Source organism: Budorcas taxicolor, chromosome 6, assembly GCF_023091745.1.
Source record: "Budorcas taxicolor isolate Tak-1 chromosome 6, Takin1.1, whole genome shotgun sequence".
NCBI classification, from domain to species: Eukaryota; Metazoa; Chordata; class Mammalia; order Artiodactyla; family Bovidae; genus Budorcas; species Budorcas taxicolor.
This window is the reverse complement of record NC_068915.1, coordinates 72,487,525-72,503,914: the sequence shown is the minus strand read 5'-3', so window position 1 is coordinate 72,503,914 and position 16,390 is coordinate 72,487,525. Positions and strand designations below refer to the sequence as shown.

The 16,390-nt window shown below is 43.7% G+C and overlaps 1 protein-coding gene across 1 annotated transcript; it reads left to right on the top strand.

Moving 5' to 3' along the window:
• Window positions 1-7,972: 7,972 nt before the first annotated feature.
• LOC128050067 (serine protease inhibitor Kazal-type 2-like) lies at window positions 7,973-15,175 on the top strand. The gene is made up of 4 exons (XM_052642364.1): window positions 7,973-8,027; window positions 8,833-8,876; window positions 13,635-13,744; window positions 15,130-15,175. Exons 1-4 carry the CDS (start codon window positions 7,973-7,975, stop codon window positions 15,173-15,175), a joined length of 255 nt encoding a protein of 84 aa, XP_052498324.1.
• The last annotated feature ends 1,215 nt before the right edge of the window (window positions 15,176-16,390 follow it).

The window sequence follows — 16,390 nt, the reverse complement described above, 5'->3', positions numbered from 1 at the left end:
CTCATCACACATATTATTTGTGATTACATGAGGTGATGGATGTGCTAACTAACTTTATTGTGATAATCCTTTCACATACTCTGTGTGTATCAAATCATTGTATTGTATACTTAAACTTGCACAATGCTATATGTCAATGTTACCTAATAAATCTGGAAAACAAAGAGTAAGATATGAGGAAGAGAAGATTCACTTCACAGATTTCAAAGAAGCAAATTTTATCTAAATCTTTAAAAATACTACAGCAAACCCACAAATTCTCTGGATTCTGATTCTGTCTATGCTTTCCCTAGCTTATGATCTTGGATAACTTTTTAAACTGCTCTGTGCCTAGATTGCCTCATCTAAGAAATGGGAATAGTAATTATACTTAACTGATAAGAGTTTTGAAAATAAAAAAAAGAGTTATCACGAGGATTAAATTATATAATAGCTAGGAAAATGCCTGGCACATGATCGCAATGGTTTGATAATGAAGATGAAGGAGGAGGGGGAGGAGGAGAAGGGAGATAAGGTTTGTGTTAGTGATCACTGCCTCCCTGGGTTTGGACCCTGATTAGCTGTTGGGATTTGGACATGTTTCTCAAATTCTCTAAGCCTTAGTTTTCTCATCTGTAAATGGAATAACAATACAGGCAATATGCACAGATCACACAAAATTGATAAGGGGAGTACATAAGATCATTTGTGTATAGTGCCTGGATCACAATAAGCTCAATTATATTATCTCTAAAAAGTTAACACAAACTGGGGCAGCAATGTCTACTTTATAGATTGCTGTGAAAATAAAACGAGAGCCCTTTGAAAACTGCTGCTAAGTCGCTTCAGTCGTGTCTGACTCTGTGCGACCCCATAGACGGCAGCCCACCAGGCTCCCCGTCCCTGGGATTCTCCAGGCAAGAACACTGGAGTGGGTTGCCATTTCCTTCTCCAATGCATGAAAGTGAAAAGTGAAAGTGAAGTCGCGCAGTCGTGTCCAACTGTTAGCAACTCCATGGACTGCAGCCTACCAGGCTCCATGGGATTTTCCAGGCAAGAGTACTGGAGTGGGTGCCATTGCCTTCTCCACCTTGAAAACTGAAGTACCCTAAAAATGAAGCGGTAGTTCAATTCGTTTTCACTAGATGGCAGTAGACATCACCAAATGCAGCTGAGCTCACCTAAACAAAGAGCTGAGGGAGAAAAAGACACTTTCCTTTGCACACTTACTTGGCCTCATCCCACTTCTGTGATGATGCAGGAACGGGACTGGAGAGCATAACATATATTATTTCAAATGAGTGAATTCCGTACTTGGGCTCAGGAATCTTTTTGTTGGATGTAGACTGTGTTTTCAAGACTAGACCCAGACTGAACCGGAGAGTATGTCACAGATCAAGAGATCAACACACAGATATGAGAGGAAGAAACAGATTTGCCAATGTGCTGGCTTTTGCCTCTTTGGCCAAATTATTTCTCTTCTCTAAACCTTTCATCAAGGTTTGATGAAGTGCTATCAAAATTTGTATGTAGAATCAGTCAGAATGTCAAAGTTGCTCAAGGGAATAAAAAATCAGTAAATAAATGTCCTCATACTAGATGAGGTACTGTTAGAGGTCACTGATGGCTGTGCCTCAGAGTAACCTTTATTTGTTAGATTTCTTAAAATTTTCTTCTTTTAATAAAAAAATGACATTTAAAATCTTTTAACACTTGTACATATTGTATTCGTTTGCGGGGGCTGCCCTAATAAAATACCACAGACCAGGTGACTTACACAACAGAACCATATTTTTTCACAGTCCCAGAAGCTAGATGTCCAAGGTCAAGGTCTCTTTTCTTCTGATGCCTCTGTCCTTGTCTTTCAGGCCATCTTCTTTCTGTGTCCTCGCACGGTTATCTTTCTGTGTTGTCTGTGTCCTAATATCTTTTTATAAGGACATCCGTCATCTTGGGAATCCACTCAGTGACCCTATTTTAACTTAATTACATCTCAAAATGTGGTCGCATTCTGAGGTTCCGATGTTACATACCGAGGTACATAATGTTGGGTGGGGAGGACCCAATTCAGCCCATAACACGGGCACAGTTTGTTAAGAAGAAGAGTAGTGGGCTACTCCTACTCCATCCCTCCTGCTTCATTTTCCAATTTCTGGAAGAATCCAACTTGTACTCTTTTTTTTTTTTTTTAAGTATTTATTTGGCTGCACAGGAGTCTTAGTTGTGGCATGCAAGTTCTTTAGCTGAGGCATGTGGGGATCTAGTTCCCTGACCAGGGATTGAAATCAGGTCCCCTGCACTGGGATTGCAGAGTCTTAGCCACTGGACCACCAGGGAAGTCCTCCAATTTATACTCTTTTAGCTAATTATTTGAGTAGTTAACCTCACACCTATAAGTAACATGTATATAATGCCTCACTGTTTTTTCAGGTTTAGACTTCATCCGTTGATTAAAAAAAAAGTTATTTATTTATCTTTGGCTGATCTGGGTCTTTTTTTGAGAGGGTAACAGGCAGGAAGGCCAGGGGTCTCCAAATGGAGGAAATAGCCTGCAAGTATCAGACATTTTTATCTCTCTTAAGCGGCAGGAGGAAACAAACTAGCGATATTTTTTCCTTCTCTATATAAATTTAAAAGGCGGTTTCTCTTAAAATTCTGTGTTGCCATAATGACACCTTGTTTCACCTGAAGTTAACTATTCTCAAACCTAGAGATAACCAATGCCTTTTTCTTATGGAAATGTTTATCTTAAGCTATGCTAATGTACTATGCATTTACCCCAAACTCTGTCTTTAAGTTGGTTCCGCCTTTTGGCTCAGAACCTACTTGACAAACCAGTACTCAGATATTGTTCCTCTAATTTATGTAAATGAAACTATTTGTATGGTGATCTGCCCTTCTTCAAGATTCAAGTTAATCATTTTATGGCCCAGGATGAACAATTCGGTGCCAAGATTATCCCAAAATGGGTGAGGGGCCTGGTGCCATTCTGAGTTTTAAGACATTCCTTTCTTTCATTAACAGACCACTAGTGATGATATAACATCCAGCTGAAGACTAGCAGGGGGGTACTCTTTCTGCCCCCTTCTGATGCCTAGGTCAGAAGCTTTCTCTGTCTCCTTTATACTTTAATAAAACTTTATTACACAAAAGCTCTGAGTGATCAAGCCTCGTCTCTGGCCCCGGATTGAATTCTTCTCCTCCGGGGGCCAAGAATCCCGACGTCTTTGCGTGATTCAACAACAACCTTTCACTTTGCTGCTCCTGCACTTTCCCTAGTTGTGGCGAGCGGAGTCTACTCCTCACTGTGGGGCTCAGACTTCCCACTGCAGCGGCTTCTCTTGTGGAGCTTGGACTTAAGTCGTTGTGGCCCGTGGGCCTTAGAGTGTGGGCTCAGTAGTTGTGGTCAAGGACTCTGTTGCTCCGAGGTATGTAGGAGCTTCCCTGATCAGGGATGGAACCAGTGTCCCCTGCATTGGCCGGCGGATTCTCGGCTGCTGGACCACCAGGGAAGTCCCGATCCTTTGATTTTTACTATGAAAGATGTACCTCTTTCTCACCTCCCATCACTCCCACCACCCATATAGACTTCCTCTCTCCCTATTCTCCCAAAATAGTGAATCATAATTTTGGTGAGATCAATGATTGATATTTACATTATTGAACAGCTTTGTTTTTCCAGAAGCCAATTATTATTTTTTTTATTTGTTTTGTTTTCTATGTACTGGTTGTACCTCAATCTCTAACCTTTACCCCTTTGATGTCAATCTCATCTCAATTAAGAGACACATCTCAATTAAATAAGACACATGTCTTATTCTACCTGTGTCATCCTCTGGAATCTGCCTCCAGGGGCCTCTTGCTTGTTCTATTCTGGATTGGCTGAACCCTAGGACTGTCATACCGCTGCCTACTAATTCTCTTTGCTTCTCCCTTGGGTTGGAATTTCTGTTTTCTGGATTCTATGTCATCCTCTTCCCCTTCTTGGTCTTCTTCCTTGCTGTAATGTCAGTTTAACATTTCAAACATTTGCTTATTCAGCAAACTTTTCTTTTTTTGGCAACACCATTTGGCATGCGGGATCTTAATATCCTGACCAGGAATTGAACCTGTGTCTTCTGCATCGGGAGCATGGAGTCTTACACTGCACCACCAGGAAAGTCAGCAAACATTATTGAGCTTGTGTCAGGCACAGTGCTAGGCACTAGGAATACAGAAGAGGAATAGAAAACATCACTGCTTCTAGGCTGATGATGTCCAGCTCTGTAACAACACAATGGCCAGTGTGATATGAGCTCAGGACAGGTACTTGGTTAAGACTCTGCGCTTCCACTGCAGGGAGTGCGGGTTCCATTCCTGGTCAGGAAACTATGAGTCTTGATCACTGAACTGCCATGGAAGTCTCCATCATTTTGTTCAGGCATATTAGTGGTTTGTTTTATTCTGTGGACCATACTTGGGCTGCCATCTATGGGGTCACACAGAGTTGGACACGACTGAAGCGACTTAGCAGCAGCAGCAGCAAGGTCTTGACCCCCTAGAAATTCATTTATCCATTTAACAATTATTTGTTGAGATGCACTCTTCTAGGTGCTGGAAATATAGCATGAATCAAAAAAGAATTACTCCCCTATAGGAACTGACATGAGAGTGTCAGAAATAAATTTTTAAAAAAAGTCAAGTTGAGATAAATCCTATGGGAGAAGGAAAACAAGGCAGGCCCAGGAGAAGAGAAAAGAGAGGTACTGTGGTTTTATAGGATGGTCAGGGAAGGCATTTCTGATACGGAGAAATTTGAGCTACAACAGAAGAAAGGGAAGAAGACATTTAGGCAGAGAGAAAAGGTATTAATGACTCCAATAACCACAGTGGTGTGATCACTCACCTAGAGCCAGACATCCTGGAGTGCAAAGTCAAGTGGGCCTTAGGAAGCATCACTGCAAACAAAGATAATGGACGTGATGGAATTCCAGCTGAGCTATTTAAAATCCTAAAAGATGATGCTGTAAAAGTGCTGCATTCAATACGCCAGCAAATTTGGAAAACTCAGCAGTTGCCACAGGACTGGAAAAGGTCAATCTCAAAGAAGGGCAATGCCAAAGGATGTTCAAGCTACCACACAACTGCATTCATTCCACATGCTAGCAAGATCATGCTCAAAATCCTTCAAGCTAGGCTTCAACAGTACGTGAACCAAGAACTTTCAGATGTTCAAGTTGGATTTAGAAAAGGCAGAGGAACCAGAGATCAAATTGCCAGCATTCATTGGATCATAGAAAAAGCAAGAGAATTCCATAAAAACATCTACTTCTGCTTATCGACTTCACAAGGCTTTGACTATGTGGATCACAACAAACTGTGGAAAATTCTTAAAGAGATGGGACCACCTTAACTGTCTCCTGTGAAACCTGTATGCAGGTCAAGAAGCAACAGTTAGAACTGGACATGGAACAATGTACTAGTTCAAAATTGGGAAAGCAGTACATCAAAGCTGTGTATTGTCACCCTGCTTATTTAACTTACATGCAGAGTACATCATGCAAAATGCCAGGCTAGATGAATCACAAGCTGGAATCAAGATTGCTGGGAGAAATATCAATAACCTCAGCTATGCAGTGATACCACCTTTATGGCAGAAAGCAAAGAGTAACTAAATAGCCTCTTGAAGAAGGTGAAAGAGGAGAGTAAAAAGCTAGCCTAAATTCAACAGTCAAAAAACTTAAGATCATGGCATCTGGGCCCATCACTTCATGGCAAATAGATGGGGAAACAATGGAGATAGTGACAGATTTTATTTTCTTGGGCTCCAAAATCACTACAGATGGTGACTGCAGCCATGAAATTAAATCACACTTGCTCCTTGGAAGAAAAGCACTGAAGAATCGATGCTTTTGAACTGTGGTACTGGAGAAGCCTCTTGAGAGTCCCTTGGACTGCAAGGAGATCAAACCAGTCAATTATAAAGGAACTTAGTCTTGAATATTCATTGGAAGGACTGTTGCTAAAGCTCCAATACTTTGGCCACCTGATGTAAAGGGCCAACTCATTGGAAAAGACCCTGATGCTGGGAAAGATTGAAGGCAGGAGGAGAAGGGGATGACAGAAGACGAGATGGTTGGATGGTATCGCCGACTCAATGGACATGAGTTTGAGCAAGCTCCAGGAGATTGTGAAGGACAGGGAAACCTGGCATACTGTAGTCCATGGGGTCTGCAAAGAGTTGGACATGACTGAGTGACTGAACAACAACAAGGCAGAGGGAAAGGGAAGTGCAAAGTGCTCGGGTGGAGCAGGAAGGCCACTGGGGTTGGGGAAGAGTGAGTCAGGGGAAAGCAGTAAGAGACCAGCAGAGGCTTTGGAGGCCATAGCAAGAAATTCGGTTTCTCTTCCTAAGACACTGGAGACGGGAAGATATTGGAGGGTTTTTGACATGATCCCCAGAAGACATGCAGGTTTCATGGGTCATTCATTTATTGCCCACATCTGGCTTCACTCTCATAGCCAAACTCATGAGAGCCGTCAACATCCTCTGCCACCACTTTCTCACCTCATTCTTTCAACCCAGACCATCTGGGCTCTGGATGCCATCACTTCTCTGCAAAAGCTCTTATCAGGATCATCAGGGACTATACCTCGTCAAAGTTTGTAGCAATGCTCAGTCCTCCTACTTCCCAACCTCACAGCAGCAACTGACATGGTTCCAGCCCTGCTCCGCGATTCAGCAATCCCTGACTCTAGCCTGGTTTTCTTCCTCCTTCACAGGCTTGTGCCCCAGGACTCTTACCTCTGACCTCTGCTGTACTCTTCCCCTGGGCTTTGGGTCCACGGTTTTCAATACTGTCGATATGCTGATGACTTCTGACTTTATATCTCTAGCTCCAAATTTGTAATTCCAAATGCCCAGTCCACGTGTCCACTTGGAGTTCTAATAGGCATCTTCTCCACGAGTTCTTCCCCACAGAAATGGCATCACCTGTTCAGGACAAAACGCATCCTTGGTTCTTATCTTTATTCCAGTTGGTTCCGCCTCCAAACGAAACCCTCAATCTGATCACTTCTCAGCAGGCCCCTGTTACCCACTAACTACAGTTGTCATCATCCCTTGCCCAGATTACTGCACAAGCTGCCTGATTTCTCTCCCTGCCTCCACTCTTACCTACTCCCTTCATTCTTCATCCATTATCTTAAAAGATAAGTCATGTCAGGGCCATGACCTTGCCTAAAATCCTCCACTGCAATCAGAACAAATCCAAATCCCTTATCAGGGGCCTACATCACCACCTGTGTTCAAGGCCTTGTGGTTCCAACTCCCTCTCCCGCCCCCTCCCTCACCTAGGGTCCAGCTGAGCACACTGAGTTGGCTCCAGTCTCCTTGCTTTTCCTTGAGCCTGGAATATTTGTCCTCACGGTCTTCACTAGGCTTTTTTCTCATCCTTCAGCTTTCAGCTTAAATGTCACCTCGGTGAGGCCTTTCCTGATCTCCCAAAGTCCTCCCCTACCCCCACCACTCTCTAGCACTTTCAGAAATTACTGTATTCATCTGTTGTAAAAAGTTCCATGTGTAACCTCATCCCCGACGCGTACACCAGAAAGCTTCCAGAGAGCGGGCACCGCCTTTGTTTTCAGCCCCACACACTGCCTGGTAGAGAGCAGATGCTGCAGAAACTGAGGATGACTGACAGCCCACGAGATTATCCAGGGCTCTTACGAGGTCCTTGTCTGCTGCAGGGAGAGATGGCTTCTTCAATCGCTTGCTCTCATTGTAGGCAGAGCGAGGAGTCGGGGACTAGCAACCATCCTTCTTCTGTCTTCCCCTCCCCACTGCCTCTCCAACCGCCACGCGCCCTTTCTTGCCCCGCCCCAGCCGCTTCCTGCTCATCCTTCCTCCCTGCCACCTCCCCTGGCCCCCTTCATCCCGCCCTGTCGCGTGGGAGCCGTCCTGGTCGCGCGGATGCTGGAGCGCAGGGACCCGATGGCCGGCCGCGGAGGCATGATGGCGCTCAAGGCGCTGCGTTTGGTTTTGTTCCTGGTCTGGTGGGACTCGGCCGGTAACGCTCACCAGTCTCTCTGGTCCCCAGAGGACCAGCCAAGGAGTTACCGAGAAGGGGGTCTTGCCCGCTACTATCCCTCCCCGAGGCCTGGGGGTCCTTTGTGTCCCTCCACGCACCCGTTACTGGCGGTTCCGGCCCGCCCCGCAGTTGCCTAGGGACACGAACTTGGGGATGTTCGTGTTCGGGGTTGAGGGGTGGCATTGTGGAGCCAGCAACAGTCTTTAGTTCCTGCTTGGGCTTCTTCCCAGACTGCTCTTTCTCCCTTAAAGTGGATTTTCTGGAATCCAAGGTTAGGAGTCAGGTTTTTATGTACCCGGGGCCTTCCTTGCAGAACCTCAGCAGCAGATGTGCAGGAATCAGAAATTGTGAATGCCAAGTGCGCCAAGCACCGTGGGGCTTGTGAGAAGGCGGCTTTAGTCCAGCCGGACTTGATGTCTGTTTAAAGTGGAGTTAAAGTGATAACACCCAATGTCAAATTTTGTACTTATTATCTCGACCACAGAGGAAAACAACATTGTGAACTATTGAGTTACTTCTCTAACCTTTATTCGGTAGCTCCAAAGTTTCCCAAGCAATCCTATTAGGGCAGTCAGATATAGAACCGGTTCCAAGTGTTTTCTGTGTGCCCGCTAGGAGAGGTGCCAGAACACAGTTGAATCGACTTTTTAGGAAGGAGTCAAAGAAGCTGGACATGTGAGGGAGAGGGAGACATGTAGTCTGTCTAAATCACAAGCTGAATTTAAAAAAAAAAAAGCCCTTATGAATAAGCACATCCTTTAAAATGTCTGTTTCCTTTTTGTAGCCTCTTCCAATGCTCAGTTTGGTCAACCTTCAGAATACAGTACAGTAAGTAGGAAACCACTTGTATTGTTTCTACTAATACAATGAAGCTCGCAGTGGTTTGGATGGGGGCTGGTTTTCAGGTCTGCCACTTTCGAGACAGTTGACTGCTTCTTTAGAAGCCAGATTCTTAGGCAGGCTTTTTGATACAGATCACAGTATAAATTTTGGTTAAAAATTGCTCAGGCCTTGAAGGCCTCAGGGCTTTGTTTCCTTTTAATATCTCCTTTGATGATTTAGAAGGTCCTATGCCCAGAAGTTACATGTTGTACTAGATATTTTATGTATATTCTCAGATTAAGTTGTGGAAGCAAACAAAGGCCAACCAGATGAAAGCAAGCAAAACCTAGTTATTCACTCCTTAATGTAGCAAGTGAGTCAGCCATGTCACTTGTGTTTTAGCTGAGACTCAAAGGCAGAGGAGTGGGAAAGCTTTGTAACGGGGAAAAGGGAAGGCATCAGGTGTGCCCTGATTGAGGCTGTGGGCATGGGGAGGCTGGAGGTGGGAACTAAAGGCAGGCGTCCTATGTGAATGGATAGGAGGGCATATTTGGATCAGCCACTCTCTATTTAAGCAACTCACATATGATTCTCTGCTTTCTCTCTAACCATTCCCACAGCATGTCAATTACTCACTGGTTAGAGACAGACCACCCTCTTGTTTAACTACTCTCCTGTAAATCATACAGTTTGTGTCCCTTGAGTGGAGCTGTATTCTTACCAAGACTGAAGCATCTGTGTTCACAAGCCTATTATGCCAGCCACAGTCTTAATTTATAAAAAATGTAGAGACAGCATGAACATGAGGGTAAATAAATGAAAATGTTTATATGGAAAATGTGTCAGATGCTTTTGAAAAACTTGCTAAAAGACAAATTCTAAAAAATTGACTTAGGTGTAGTAAAACAACAGTAAATAATTGGGGAATTATTTTTTAACTGTATATTACCTTGCTGTGCCAATGTCTTTAAATTCTCACCATATTTTAAAAAGTGGGCAGGTTTACCCCTCAGGAGACAGATTGTCATTTTGATTGTCATGACCAGGAAGTCGTAACTAGCATCTAGTGGATAGAGAATAATGATGTTACTAAACACCCTACCATGCACGAGACAGCCTCACACAACAAATAATTAGCTGGTCCAAAATACGAATGCAGTTGAGAAATCCCATTTAAAACAAAAGAAGAAATCATGGATGATTTATTATGATTTATTTTTGCAGTGACAGCACACAGAACTCTAACTAGTTGAAACATTTCTTAGGAAAAGTCTTATGTCTTGTGTCAGGATTAGATTCAGCTGCAGAAAATAACAGCTCACAGAACTGCCATCTTAGGATGTGGACTTTGTCATCCTGGTCTGTAAAGTGTAGAGTTCCTGTTCCAGAAGCAGGATGGAGGAATGGACAAAATAAAAATTGGGGGAGGCAGAGGACAAACCCCAACTTTCTTTTAAAGGAGGTTCCTAGCAGGTGGTAAAGAATCAGCCTGCAATGCAGGAGACCCAGGTTCAATCCCTGGGTGGGGAATTGAAGGGAGACTCCCCAGCCTGGAGAATCTGGAGAGTGGCAACCCACTCCAGTCTTCTTGCCTGGAGAATCCCATGGACAGAGGAGCCTGGTGAGCTATAGTCCATGGGGTTGAAAAGAGTTGGAACAATTGAATGACTGACACAAACATAGAAGCAAATGCGCACAGTAATTCCACTTGCATCCCATTGGCCTGCCCTTGGTCGTGTGCTCATACCTAGCTGCAAGGAGGTTGTCTTAGTGTAGGTAGCATTACAACTGGCCATGTGACTCTTTGTCTTTCCATCAAAAGATTGGCAATTTTGTTTTTATTTGGCATCCGGTCCCATCACTTCATGGGAAATAGATGGGGAAACAGTGGAAACAGGGTCAGACTTTATTTTTGGGGGCTCCAAAATCACTGCAGATGGTGACTGCAGCCATGAAATTAAAAGACGCTTACTTCTTGGAAGAAAAGTTATGAGCAGCCTAGATAGCATATTCAAGAGCAGAGACATTACTTTGCCGGCTAAGGTCCGTCTAGTCAAGGCTATGGTTTTTCCAGTAGTCATGTATGGATGTGAGAGTTGGACTGTGAAGAAGGCTGAGCGCTGAAGAATTGATGCTTTTGAAGTGTGGTGTTGGAGAAGACTCTTGAGAGTCCTTTGAACTGCAAGGAGATGCAACCAGTCCATTCTGAAGGAGATCAGCCCTGGGATTTCTTTGGAAGGAATGATGCTAAAGCTGAAACTCCAGTACTTTGGCCACCTCATGCGAAGAGTTGACTCATTGGAAAAGACTCTGTTGCTAGGAGGGATTGGGGGCAGGAAGAGAACGGGACGACAGAGGATGAGATGGCTGGATGGCATCACGGACTCGATGGACGTGAATCTGAGTGAACTCTGGGAGTTGGTGATGGACAGGGAGGCCTGGCGTGCTGCGATTGATGGGGTTGCAAAGAGTCGGACACGACTGAGCGACTGAAATGAACTGAACTGATATGTTTTAAGAGAAAATGTTTAGGGTATGTTATAATTTTTGTTACTGTTTCCCTACTTTAATGACTTTTTCAATTAAATGACCAATTACCAGTTGTCCCAATCTCATTGGAAAGAGACTATCTAGTCTCCTGTGGAAGCCGTCCTGGAAGCCATCATCTTAGTGAGCCTAGAGCAGGAAGAACACATCAGGCTCCTAAATGGAGATAGAAGCCTGAACGAAGGATGGAAAGGGTCAAAAGTTTTTCTTTAGTTCAGAGTTTGGCCAATGCCCTGTCCTACTTAGGTCTCTATGAATCCCACATAATATGAAGGAAGAGGTATATTTCATTTATTCAGAGTATTAAACACTTATTCTGAAGTGAGGAAAGATGATTACTATTACTAAAACAAAACAAATACAGCAGGTCATATATTCAACCTGTTATTAGAGTGAGCCTCTGCACGCTATGGTGTGACCACTGTGACCAGTTCTAGTCCTGGTTCTGCTGGAGACTAGTGGCTATGAGCAAGACATATTACCTCTCTGGCCTCAATTCCGTCGAATCTGAGAGTTGAGTTCCATGATCCAATATCAGTTTGTTAGGGCTGCTGTAATAAAGCCACAAAATGAGTGACTCAAACAACAGAGATGGATTGTCTCATAGTTCTCAAGGCTGGATATTCAAACTCAAGGTGTCGGCAGGGTTGGTTCCTTCTGAACCCTGTGAGAAAGAATCTGGTCCAATCCTCTCTCCTAGTGTCTCATAGCCTCAGGCATTTCTTGGCTTGTAAATGGCATTCTCTTGGTGTCGTCCCATGATCTTGCCTCTGTGTGTGACTCTGTGTCCAAACTTTCCTTTTGTTTTAAAAAAATATTTATTTATTTTTTGCACAGGCTTTCTCTAGTTGTAGCGAGCAGGGGCTGCTCTTCCTTTTGGTGCTTGGGCTTCTCGTTGCGGTGGCTTCTCATTACAGAGCACAGGCTCTGGGCACATGGGCTTCAGAGCTACAGTGCTCGGGCTCAGTAGTTGTGGCTCATGGGCTTAGTTGCCCTGCAGCATGTGGAATCTTCCCAGACCAGGGATCAAACCTGTCCCCTGCATTAGCAGGTGAATTCTAATCTGCTGCACCACCAGAGTGAAAAGAAAAGTGTTAGCTACCTCAGTCGTGTCTGACTCTCTGTGACCCCATGGACTGTAGCGCACCAGGCTCCTCTGTCCATGGGATTCTCCAGGCAAGAATACTGGAGTGGGTTGCCATTCCCTTCTCCAGGGGATCTTCCCGAACCAGGGGTCGAACCCAGGTCTCCTGTATTGCAGCTGGGTTCTTTACCATCTGAGCCACCAGGGAAGAATTCCTGAATGGAAATTTCACCACCAGGGTAGTGCCCCAATTTTCCCTTTTTATAACCACACCAGTCATATTGGATTAAGGCCTATTCTCCTAAACTTTTTACTTTAAGATAATTTCCTATATGAAGACCCTACTAATCCCACATAAGGTGGTCATATTCTGAAGTGCTAAGAGTTAGAACTTTAACATATCTTTCTGGGTGGATGCAGTTAAGCCCATAACAAGCCCTGAGGTCTAATTCTGAACCTACTGTTTTCCTACTGCTTAAATGCTAGTATCTTACAAGTCCAGACAAAAGATTACATTTCCGAGTGTGTCTGGGCATTATGCCACGGAATTAGGTGGAATGTAACAGGACATTCTCATGGAGTTGCTCTGAAGAACAGATTATGAAACTGGAGGATAGTAAAGTACATTGGTGGCATATCTTGGACTTTTATTTAAAAATCAGCCAACATAAACCTTCTGCTGAGGTCCTTATCTTACATAGCAGGTATTGACTCATTGCTTCAACACTACATCTGATGCTTAGAAAAACCTGTGTGTCTGTATGTGTGTGTGTGTGTGTGTGTGTGTGTGTGTGTAAAATAGAAATTTTTCTGTAGGAAATTTCTAGAAAATATAGGGAAACTTGGGACTTTGCCTGAATTCTCTGGTGGCTCAGATGGTGAGGAATCTATACAGTGCAGGAGACCTGGGTTCAATCCTTGGGTCTGGAAGATCCACTGGAGAAGGGACTAGCTACCCACTCCAGTATTCTTGCCTGGAGAATCCCGTGGAGAGAGGAGCCTGGTGGCTACAGTCCATGGGTTCCCAAAGAGTCGGACATGACTGAGTGACTAATGGTGGAACTTTGCTCTCCTCTTATGTTAAAAACGTCTCAAGTTATTCACCAATTTCTGTCTTCCTTTCTCTTTTCTAGCCAAACTGTCATCAGTATACATTACCAGGATGTCCCCGGGACTTCAACCCCGTGTGTGGAAGTGATTTGTCCACTTATCCCAATGAGTGTACTCTGTGCATGAAAATCAGGTAGCAATTTTTCAGTATAAACTAGGCACGTATTCTTTAGTTCTTCTTTTGCATTTTGATTACTTAGGAAGTTGTGGCTCTTGGACATAATCAAATGTGACATAAGTAGCTCTGTTTTAAGGCATATTTAAAAAGACACAGAATCAGTGAATTTTCTAGGTCAAGGTTAGAAAAAGAGGTGTGTGATTAATCGATTATAGACCAGATAATTAAGTGATGTTACTACCCAGGGATGGGTAGTTTCCCAAAATTAAAAACATATTTACGACTTCCCTGGTGGACCAGTGGTTAAAAATCCACCTGCCAGTGCTGGGGATAAGAGTTCAATCCCTGGTCCAGGAAGATCCCACATACTGAGGAGCAACAAAGCTTGTGCACCACAGCTACTGAGCCCACGGCCTAGAGCCAAGAGTCACAGCTACTGAGCCCACTTGCTGCAACTACTGAAGCTCGTGTGCTTAGAGCCTGTGCCCCACAATAAGAGAAGTCACCCCAGTGAGAAACCCAAGCACCACAACTGTACAGCAGTCCCCGCTTTCTGCAACTAGAGAGGCCCAGAGCAGCCAGAAAAAAAAAAAAAAAAGAAGAAGAAGAAAGAAAAGAATATATTTAGTAGTTAAACTCTGAAATAGTGAATATTTCAGGAGCCACGTACAGGTGATCTACACACCCTGCACTACTGGTCAGAAAACCGGTCTTAGTAACTCTGCCTGTTAGAATGCTCACTAATAAGTGTATTATACTGATGCCCTCTGTGTAAGACACCTGGCCAGCTTAGGTGACCATGACTCCACCTCCAGATACACTGCTTTGTATTTCAGGGGTTCAGACTCTGAACTCAGTCTTCAGTAAATTACCAGGTCTTCCCAGAGTGATTTGTAGGGAGTAGTTCTGTGTGCCCTAAGGTTTGGGAAAAAATGGCAGAGTTGGGTTTTCACCTTCACTGTTTCCTAGATTTAGCTTTAAAAAATATATATTTAATGATTTTAGGCTGTGCTGGGTCTTCTTTGCTGCTTGGGCTTTACCTAATTGCAGTGTGCAGGCTTCTCATTGTAGAGGCTTCTCTTGTTGCAGAGCCTGGGCTCCAGGGTGCAAGGGCTTCATTAGTTGTGGTTCCTGGACTTAGAGCACAGGCTCAGAAGCTGTGGTGCACAGACTCAGTTGCTCCACAGCACATGGGATCTTTCTGGATCAGTGATAGAACCCATGTCTCCTACATTGGCAGGCAGATTCTTTACCACTGAGCCACCAGGGAAGGCCCTAGATTTAGCTTTAAAAATGAATGTCAACCGGGAAAGAATATAATGTATAATGACATGGGTCTTTTTAATACAAATTGTGGGACAGTTTCAATAAATGTGTTTTTATGATTGGTCAATTTTCAGGGAAGATGGTCGTGATATTAAAATAATCCGAAGTGGACCCTGCTGATGGAGCAGTTCACAGAAGAGAAATTGGAGAAGCATCCCCGCATACTAGATGGATTTTATTTTCCCCATTTCTCTTTTCCTGCGTTTCTTTGTCTGAGACTTGTTAACCCACATTTTCTGAGATGAGATGTGGAAGAGAGCCATGGACAGTGATTGATAATTAAAGCAAACAAACAAAAGTCCTTGTTTCTTGGCATTTGCCCCTTGAGTTAAGCTTATCGCCCAGATTACTTATATATTGCTTAATTTAGTTGGAATAAAAATCAGCATTGTGTTCAGTTACCACTGTTCCCTATTCTCATTCAGCCTCACAGGGCTCTTTTCCTCTCAGACGGAGGTGAATTTCACTAAAGGAGAAGTAGAGTCATTTTTGAGAGGTTAAGGTTTATTCTCCTTCCCGTTTCCCTGAATCTTTGATATAGAGTGTATGGTAATTGGTACAGTGTTGTGCACAGAGCAAATAATGTGAGATGCTGAAATTGACTCTAGCCTGAACAGGTAGAGTCAAAAAAATATGCAATAAAAATACAAGATTTTAGAATTCCTTCCAATGCAGTCTTTCTTTCAAGTTAATGCAGGAACTTGCCCTTTTCCTTCTTCTAGAGCTGAGGTTCTGAACCCTAGATGATGCTGGGGCTATGTTGGGAGGCATTTTGGGGATCACAATTTGTAGGGTGGGTGCTCCTGACTTCTAGCAGGTAGAAGCCAGGGATGCTACCAGACATTCTACAGTGAGCAGGACACCTCCCAACAACCAAGAAATTTTCGGTCCAAAATGTCAATAGTGCTGAGGGTGAGACGCTCTGTCTTAAGAGTCGGATGCAACATAAATAGATGTTGCAATAATAAGAGTGACCAAAGGTTGATTTAGAAAGATATTGTCCAGGCAGAGGATTTTGAGTCAAGTCCTAGGTTTAAGTACATTCTAGGGTCAGGAAACTGTGAGACAAGAGGCAAGAACTGATGAGAGTGTGTAGAAAAAAACCTGGCTTTGGCAAGTGGACTAAATGTGAATTTGAATTCTGATTCCAACACTTACTTGGGCTTCTGTTTTTTATCTGGAAAAGAGGGATCATGTTCAAGTCATGGAACTGCTGTGAGGAAACTGCTTAGCACAGCACTTGGTCCATGGAAACTACTGAAATAGTAGCTACAGTTAGTTCAAGTGTCCCTCTTAGGAGGCAGAAACTGAGGCCCACAGAGGCAAACCAATTTG

Excerpts from the sequence above, each read along its gene's own strand:
- LOC128050067 (XM_052642364.1), top strand. The coding sequence starts at position 7,973 with ATGGCGCTCAAGGCGCTGCGTTTGGTTTTGTTCCTGGTCTGGTGGGAC. Across the intron at positions 8,028-8,832 it reads GGTCTGGTGGGACTCGGCCG|CCTCTTCCAATGCTCAGTTT; the intron begins GTAACGCTCACC and ends TCCTTTTTGTAG. Across the intron at positions 8,877-13,634 it reads AACCTTCAGAATACAGTACA|CCAAACTGTCATCAGTATAC; the intron begins GTAAGTAGGAAA and ends TCTCTTTTCTAG.